Source organism: Mizuhopecten yessoensis, unplaced genomic scaffold (genome assembly GCF_002113885.1).
Source record: "Mizuhopecten yessoensis strain PY_sf001 unplaced genomic scaffold, ASM211388v2 scaffold1147, whole genome shotgun sequence".
Taxonomy (NCBI): Eukaryota; Metazoa; Mollusca; class Bivalvia; order Pectinida; family Pectinidae; genus Mizuhopecten; species Mizuhopecten yessoensis.
Window position 1 is genome coordinate 362,808 of NW_018403901.1, and position 9,821 is coordinate 372,628.

Here is a 9,821-nt window from a genome sequence, read left to right on the forward strand (position 1 = left end):
AAACAACACAGCGACAACATGGCAAACAATACAACAACCAATATACAACACAGCGACAACATGGCAAACAATACAACAACCAAAATACAACACAAGGACAACATGGCAGACAATAAAACATAAAAAAAATATACAAAACAACGACAACATGGCAAACAATACAACAACCAATAAACAAAACAGCGACAACATGGCAAACAATACAACAACAAACATACAACACAGCGACAACATGGCAAACAATACAACAACCAACATACAACACAGCGACAACATAGCAAACAACACAACAACCAATATACAACACAGCGACAACAAAGCAAACAACACAACAACCAATATACAACACAGCGACAACAAAGCAAACAATACAACAACCAAAATACAACACAAGGACAACATGGCAGACAATACATCTACATATAAACAACACAGCGACAACATGACAAACAATAAAACAACATATATACAAAACAGCGACAACATGGCAAACAACACAACACCCTATATACAACACTGCGACAACATGGCAAACAGTACAACACCCTCTATACAACACAGCAAGAATACGACTAACAACACTACGCTACATGTATAGATATAACAGAGCAAACATCCAAAAATAAACCGCATTCTATGGATTCATCATTTAAATTTATAGACAGATGAATGATATGTATTCACTGGTTAATTAAAAAAAATCAATAGCATACTCTCGATTAAACACTACCAAATTAAATAAATAATTGCATTGTTTGGATTGAAAACGATCGATTTTTTTTATAATTTTAGTAATTATTTTCCTGCTAAAAATAATTGAAATAAATAAACATTGCAAGTTATTTTCTCGCGTTGCAGTTAAATTTATATGGTAAGGGCACTGAAATATTTTCTAATTAGAGTTTCTCTTATTGTAAATAGCATGCCAATCATCGTTCGATAAGGCTACATGCAATTATGGGGAAGCGTTTGCTTTACTGGTAAATAATACTTCGAAGATATCGATGAAGATTACATCAGATTAAAAGACCATTTACTATTTGACTGGAGTATTGATTACAAATATAACAGTGTTCAAGATGCAAAGTAATTATACCGATGTTACTATAACATATCCATGGGCGGATTAGTCGAGAGGTTAATACTCCGGACCTCCACGCAGACGGCCGTGGTTGGAAGCACGGTCACACTACAAACAGAACACATTAACTCTGCAGCACACACCCAGGCATACACACATAGGGAGATATTAAGCAGGTGGCATAGGACTAGTAGTTAGCGCCTGATAAGGCAGCTCCTGCGAATTCCTCAAAAATTGTTTTGACTAATGTATATGCTAATTGTATTAATGGCATATATTTGTACTGAAAGCGCTTTAGAGTGGCTTTTGTTAGTTAGATAGGGCGCTATATCAAATGTTGTATATTGTTATTAATAGAACGTTTTCGTCTGATAGCGAAAGAGTTTATTCAGCATGGTGTGTTTGCCACATGTATGAGTAGTTGTAAAATATAATGATGCATTTGTTTAAATCGGAAGCCTAAACAATAGTGTACTCCTGTGACCGGGTCAAGAAATGGTGCCCGTTGTATAAAGCCAGTCTGATAGGATTGGCTTACTATGCTACATACTCATTGTATAAGGGTCAGTCTGATAGAATAGCTGCGCTACATACATACTGTAAAGGTCAGAAAACCGCAATGAAAATGTCTTTTGACGTTATTAGAACTCCAAATCGATGAAAGTAGGGCGGGAATTAACTAAGGGCATTTTACTTGGAGATCCTCGAAAAGATTAAAGGAAAATAGAACCATGTATTCCGGAATGGTAAGCGTCATCTGCTTGATCGCCGATACCCACCATGTAAATCTAGGTCAAATGAAAGTGATGTCGCCACCTCAAAATGAAAATCGGAACATTGATACCAGTAACACAAGACACAATAATAGGCATGATGAAAACGTCGATACTCATACCGAACAACGAAATGCAGGAATTACCAAAGAGATCATGATGACCAACATAAAACTTCAACAACCTGCATTTCTCGAAACCCTGCGTTGTAAGCATTTAACACATTCCATGGAAATCATAAAATCTAAATCGAACCCTTGAATAATTAATTAATTTCTTAGTGTGTCATTTTAGAATAAAAATTGAGGCAGGTGGCTGACCTCAAGTGTCAGTTTTGTCCCGGATGTCAAATTCGAGTTTTATACGATCCACGAGGTTAATAGATGTCCGGTTATTTATGGTACCTCTTTGCCGATATATCTGAAATCAAAATAGAAGGACAACATGGTCTTTGTTATATGTTCTGTTATATTCTGACTAATATGTTATCAAACATACGTAAACCAAGAGATTGGCACAGTTGGTCTCCAAGTGTTGCCAACAGTCTGATTTTTTCTACATCTTGACCACTGTCATGTTTTTCACAACATATACTCCAAAATAGTTCACAATCACTTATTTGTGGTATGAAAAGAAAGCTGTCACTGTAAGAAAACAAAAAAGTCCTTAAGTTTTGTATAAGGTTTGGTTATATAACGAAAACATTTTTGAAAAATGATGTTCAAGATTTGTCGAAAAAATCTTTTGAGTTCATCCTGTTCTTCATTACAATGTGCCCCAGTAATCATGTAACCCTGATTATATGGAACTGGTAATGATAGTTAAAAATCCCACGGCCAGCAGTGAAATGTTGTTTTATGGATCCTTGAAAAGTTTTGTAAACAAATACTTGCGAAATAGTTCCGTAGCCTTACCATTAAGAGGTATTCGGAGAGATTGTCATATGACTGATACTAGAGAATAACCACGATAAGCATCTAAAGTAATGCAAAATGCTGTATCACTAGAAAACAGATAAAATGTTAAGATGTAAGTGTGTCATTAATGATATTGGTATGTGTGTTTTAACCTGCATGACGTTTCCAAGGAGAAACACACCAGACGACCTGCGGTTTCTTGTTTTATGAATAATCTTAATTTCATTTAAGCACACTTGTATCTGTAATTTGTTTAGTAAGTGCAATTAGGGGTATAAAAGAGTAGCATAGTACTTGGAACGTTTACGATCGCCATGCCTCTCAATATGGTGTAAGGTATGGCTAGAACGGCAATGCTTTTGGTATTACGCGCTGATAAGGTAAGTTCTTTTAAATGGTTGTTTCAAGGCGCTTTTAACGCCAATATGGTGTTTTTTATTTTTTTATTTCGGAAACAGATGTGTTGTAGATAAGTTGTTTAAAAATGCCTTGTAGATTCACTATGAAGTCATCCTTAAAATATCTGTATTAATGTGCCATAAACCGTAAAATAAATTGCTTGTTTATCCTCAGTCTATGTTTCTCTGCTGAAGAGTAAACTGTGCTATGGTCGGTTTTCGGTAACAGAAAGCTATAAACAACGAATATTTGTCCTATGGTGTTAAGGACTTCATTGGATTTAATTTCCGTCATCATGACTTTTTAAACGTTGGCGTTTGGTACGCAAGCGTTAACAATAAAGTTGTTTTTATTCAAATTTTGTCAGGAAAAACGACAAATTCTTTATTTAGGTTCGAGTAAGTGACTAATACTATATATTAAACACTAGGTTAGAACTGATGGTAAAAATGTTGTCTTTTGATGTCATCAGGTTACTTTGTAGTCGTGTTTGTTCGATAACTTCTTTTCTAATTATTCTCAGCCACTGAACGGGGATGTTTAATATCGTTAATCGTACAATTATGGTTTTGCTGGTAATTGGGCCGAATATTTACTTATATCTGGTGAAATAAGAAACGTGTATCTCATAGAGTCAAGCTACTTAATTAAATAAAGTGTCATTTGTCAAACGGTATGTATCCATCCGCAATGACAGTTAGCAACACCTGAGCTGAGAACGTTTTAACCTAATTATCTTTGTTAGTGCTATTATATAAATTGCCTACGTCAATAGACGGATTCGTTGGTCAATATCGGTAATCCTTTTATCCCATTAAGACATTCATAGATCTGTACTCCATTTTTTGGTGTTATCAAATAAGGACTGTGGTACATATTTACATGCCATCCATGTACTGTCCTGACGTTAAACAACAGTAATTGCAAACATCCCGCGTGTTTAAATAAACCAATATCTAACCTTTTTTATTTACCAGCACCAAAACCGAAGTGTAGATTTTATACATTGAGAGTCGGGTTACATTTTGTTGCAAGTTTGAGGATTTTGATCATTTTTAAAGAACTTCAGAAGAACGTTCAATTTCTTTTGTAAAAATGTAAATTTCTCCACATTAAATCACGACCTTCAACCTGTACCTGTATCCTATATCTGTGGCATTTATATCTATCAACGAATCAACTAAAACAGTTGGATATTTAGATAAAAGGCATTTTCAGCATAAATCAAGTCTTTAAAGTGTTTGAATATTCTCATTGGACTACTTTACTGACAATAAACATCGGAACTCGTAGGGTATGTCCATACGTATAATTATATAGGAATCCTCGGGGAACAACCATGTTGGTGCATGTTATTGTCATCGCAATATTCATTTTATTATACTCTTTTAAAAACTTTTGTTTTGAGGTGTAGCTTAGGATATATAGAATGAATCATGTTATTAATAATAGGTTAAACAGTTATGTACTTTTAGCTTTTTTTAATTGATGTCGCTAATTTATTTATGCGATTGTGACTGTACGTGCTAATATTCTGAAGGTTGGTCGCCCAAAATTAAGGAGTAAGAACAAAAATGTTAATCAAAGAATTGTATTGAGAGATAGATATCATATATTCTGACAAGTGGGAGTAGTTTGAAAGTGAAAAGTCAACTCAATTACTGTGATAGCAATTAAGATAGCTAAATCAATGAGTGGACGCGAACAAACGTGTTTTTCACAACTCATATCATCAATCAAATATAAAATAATGGAAAGGAAGCCGTTACCGTAAAAAGGCATGACAATGTCTTCATCATTAAGCATTCAATAATGATTTTGGGTAATATCAAAATATCAATATCTTAACTCTAATTTTGTTGAATAAATTGCAAAATAAAGTATAAACTCGGATTATTGAGTATGGATACCCTGCCTCCCTGATAATTTCATTGATGATGAATGGATATCACATAAGATATGTCCAAGACGTGGCAATTTTAATATGGAATTGGAGGTTATACAAAACATAATTTACACAAACACTGGAACAATGAAAAGTAAATTGCCGGTAAACTAGCAGAACCTAATGATTTTTGAGTGGTTGGAAGATTAAAAAATCCTTTTTGGGGATATTGGTGTTGTAAAATCTATTTGGTATGCGAGTGAACAGCTATTAAGCCTAAACATATTTACTTTTCTCCTAACAAAAAACTAATGGTGTACTTGGGAACAATTCCTACAGTTGAATCTAAAAAAGTTTGTGGTGGTTACTGTAGATATGTATATGGAGTAACGTTGGACAATCATTTTGATGATGTACGCTTGTCATTCCAGGATGACCACATTAGAAAAGAGTAGGTTTTGCTGTAAAGATGCTGAATTAGACTCATTCAATGTTTGTTCTGCTTTCTATTTCTATTTTCAAACATGCATTGCAACATGTAGCTTATATGGAATAGTTCTATTGAAAAGGACATAATTACCACACAATAGTGACAATGGTGATACAATAGTTAGGCGTCCTTGTACTCTCTGCCTTAATAGGATAACATTATTGTAACAGAATATGTTAAGATGACACGATACCATTACCTATTAACACTGCCGATACCTTATTAACAGTAATTACCCACAGTAGATATTGTGGTATATTATTGTCGTTGTTATGGTAGTAATTGGCACTAATTGTTGTTCAAATTAGTATTGAGATGATAGAATGTACCCTAGGCTAGAATTAAGTACACACGTACCGACATGTCGGCATCCTCAAGCAGTTGGTTGGAAGTATTTTCGACATGTACATTTATACTAGCAAATTCATTTGCTAAGTGTCAAGGTTTATTGTGTGAACATATCATCTTGATCAGCATAAATGTGTCATGAGTCATCTTGTATTATTGAGAGTAGTGTGTGATGTATGTGTTATTTGATATTGACGTCGCCAATTTTGGATACAAGAAAATGTGTAAATATATAATTATAACAAACAAATCTTGTTGTGTGATGCATATGTACATTTATTATATAACTGTGATATAGTATAGTGCGAGTACACTGTGTTGTTTATACAATTAACGGATTGTGTATCATAATACGGAATTTATTTGCTGACGTTGTTTGCTTTAAGTTGCCATTCTCATGTCACAATATAAATGACGAACGAACGTCAAAGATTTCTGTTATTCATTGACAGGGAAAACGAAAATAAAGAATGAAGCATCGGCCAAGTAGTGAATTAGTTGGTCCGTGACCTCGACCTCCCCCAGATCTGTGATATGTCATACTATAGAACCGTATATCTATCTCAAATTCGATAAAATATAGAAGAAACAATTTCATCGACACCAAGTGATTCTCATCAACTCTTTACACAAACAGAAGCAACACAGACAAGATTGCACACATCAAAAGGATCGTGTGTGGTTGAAAGATCGCATGTATTATGAAACTAAAATGTATGATTTGTATATGAGGGTGTCAGAGAGGGGCGTGTGTGGAGGTAATTTAAATGAACAATTTAGTAGGGGATTAGTGTAGGGGAGGGCTACATTGCTCCTACAGATAAGGTTATAACGGCAGGTAAAAAGTTAATTAAAATAGAGAGTTTAAATGCACCAGAACACTATTCTACTTCACTCCTTGTAAAGTGATTTTTTATAATATCATCACTGGTATCAAGGAGGTTAATGGGGACTCATGTATGTGTGTAGTTTAATACATTGGTATGAAGGACAGATACTGGTGTTTGTGGGGGTGCATTGGTGAACAATGGAAGGGGGAGACATTGTGTATGGGTTGGGGGGCACACACTGATGGTAGATAAAAATAGGAATTTCGGTGTTTTGAGGATCGTTAATATTTGTAATTGAACGGGGGAGGAATACAAATGCATGGTGGTACGTGTATTGGAACATTTGTGAGGAGGGACGAAAACAATATGTGTGGGTATGGGAAGAGGCATTATGGTAGGTAGGTATTTAGAGGACACTGTTATGGGTACGTGGATTGGAACATTTGTGAGGAGGGACGAAAACAATATGTGTGGGTATTGGAAGAGACAGTATGGTAGGTTCGTATTAAGAGGACACTGTTGTTAGAGGGGGGACGGTACTAGGCACTATACGCGTACATGGGTAGGAACACGGATGGTAGCTTCATATCGACACGTTATGCGTTGTGAGGGGAGAACATCAAGTGATGAGTGGAGGGGACGCTGTTGAAGTGTGCGGGGAGGGGAGGGAGAGAACATTGTAAGTGATACTGGTAGAATGTCAATATGTGATGTACTCTGCTGTCTGAGGAGGGAACAAAACATTGTAAGTGCATACGGATAGGGACATTGATGGTTAATAGGAATTTGGAAAACCCGGAGAGGGGGATTGTGAGCGGATAGGGAACGAACAATGATGGTGAATACGTATTTAGGGGAACCTTGTTAGGGGCATTGAGAGCGGGTAGGGAAGGAACATTGATGATGAATACGTATTTGGGGGAACCCGGAGAGGGGGGTAGTGAGTGGGTAGGGCAATGCCCTTCTACGGGTTCTTCCAAATACATATTTACAATCAATGATCCATTGATTGTAAATATGTATTTGGAAGAACCCGTAGAAGGGCATTGTGAGCGGGTAGGGCAGGAACATTGGTGGTAAATACGTATTTAGGGGAACCGTATTAGGGGCATTGTGTGTGGGTAGAGCAGAATCATTGATTGTAAATACGTATGTTGGGAAACCCGGAGAGGGGGGTAGTGAGTGGGTAGGGCAGGAACATTGATAGTAAATACGTATTTGGGGGAACCCGGAGAGGGGGGTAGTTACTCCAACAATGTTAGAGGTTTTACACGGCGAAAAACTTTTGACAGGCGCCGCGTAACCTCTAACTGCCCTTAGCTGATTTTCCCGATGCTGACGATCACATTTTCAAAGTTCGGATTAAGAAAGAGTATATCGTGTTTACATACATTTAAATGGTCAAAAGGGTCCACAAAATAATCTTTTCCATAAATCCATGATTATATGAGAAAAAATCCGTGTCAAAGACATTAATAATGAGTTTTTCCTCATTCGAAGCGAAGCAGACAGCATTTGCCATGATTTTTTCGGTTAATACAAAAATGGATTACATGTAATGTTTCACAAGCGGAATACAAACAAACTCCATATCATTTCGTTCCGTTTGAAATCCCCCCTGCTATTTTGTATTAATCCAGAAGCCATGTTTTAAATGTAGGTCAGAGATGTGCTACAACGACATGGACATGTATTTTTAGTGTTCTAGTCCGTAATATACTATATATTTGTGTCTGTGGCATACATATGAGATCTATATTATATAAACCGTGAGGAGACATCGTTGTCATGAACTGTTAACCACTTAAGTGAGTTTTTCAAGCCGATTTTGTTCCGCCCGGATTTCGGGCGGAAACTGCATCAAAGAATTAGTGCTTCGGAAATGAGAGGTCGCAGTCGGCAAAATCATATCCGATTGGAAAAAGGCCGACCAGCGCCCTCTCATGTTATGGGAGTAGGGTGTAGTGAGTGGGTAGGGCAGGATCATTGATTGTAAATATGTATTTTGAAGAACCCGTAGAAGGGCTTTGTGAGCGGGTAGGGCAGGAACATTGGTGGTAAATACGTATTTAGGGGAACCGTATTAGGGGCATTGTGAGTGGGTAGAGCAGAATCATTGATTGTAAATACGTATGTTGGGGAACCCGGAGAGGGGGGTAGTGAGTGGGTAGGGCAGGAACATTGACGGTAAATACGTATTTAGGGGAACTCGGTGAGGGGGATTGTGAAAGGCTTGGGACCCCGTTGGTAGGCACTGTTATCTCGTTGAGAAAGAGTTACTGGTGAATATTTGTGTTGTACTTGTATCAATATATATGTATCTTCGACCTCATCAAATGGGGTCTCATTAAATTTACATTTAAATCGAAAGTTTAAATTGATTCCTGATGATTGTTTTCCAAATAAATTTTGTTTAAAATAAAGTTTTTTAATGTTACACAATTTAATTAAATGTAAACTAATCATCTCGCTATTACGTAACGCATGCTTATTAAAGCTATAGAAGGGATGGGGCATTGTTTATATAAAGGACGTTGAAACATAAACACGTGTGATCTACATAATGCAAATTACCAATACAATGAAACAGCTGTCGAGCGCTTTTATCTTAGAACAAAAACAGACAAGTGTTAACGCATTTCCCGTAAAATAATCTACAGTCCAGTTAGCATTTAATGGATTTAAAGGTAATTCAATCTATCGGAACTAAATTATCTCTCAACTTGAAAACTCACTTACCCGAAAAGCGGACGGCCTGTAGTAGAGTAACAAGTCCGATGAATATTTTCATATTTCATCTAGAAGAATTAAATCCTTGCCTTTAAATCCATGGTAACTGGCGCGAAATACACGTGCAATACACATAAATGCCTGTTCACGGGAAGTGTATGACTCGTGCTCACGACAGGAACCTATATTTGTACTGTCATTTAGTCGATAGCCACTTAGCCACTGTGAAGAGTTTTATGTTTTTGAATGCATCGCCATCGTTAGACGGTTAATCTACGAAATTATTTCTTTTGTACAATGCCACAATCAGAGAGGGAAAAATCGACATGTTAGAATACGGGTATGACAGGTCCAGTCGTACAGCGTAG

At 36.5% G+C, this 9,821-nt stretch overlaps 1 protein-coding gene across 2 annotated transcripts in view; it reads right to left on the reverse strand.

Moving 5' to 3' along the window:
• Nucleotides 1-9,821, reverse strand: part of LOC110457532 — a 54,210-nt gene extending 44,389 nt beyond the window's left edge. Inside the window, exon 1 of one of the 2 annotated variants that reach the window (XM_021508860.1) lies at nt 9,463-9,821. In XM_021508860.1, coding sequence (XP_021364535.1) covers nt 9,463-9,514 — 52 coding nt within the window. In that variant the 5' untranslated portion in view covers nt 9,515-9,821. The remainder of the gene's footprint in view (nt 1-9,462) is intronic. The other variant, XM_021508868.1, reaches the window with a different exon arrangement.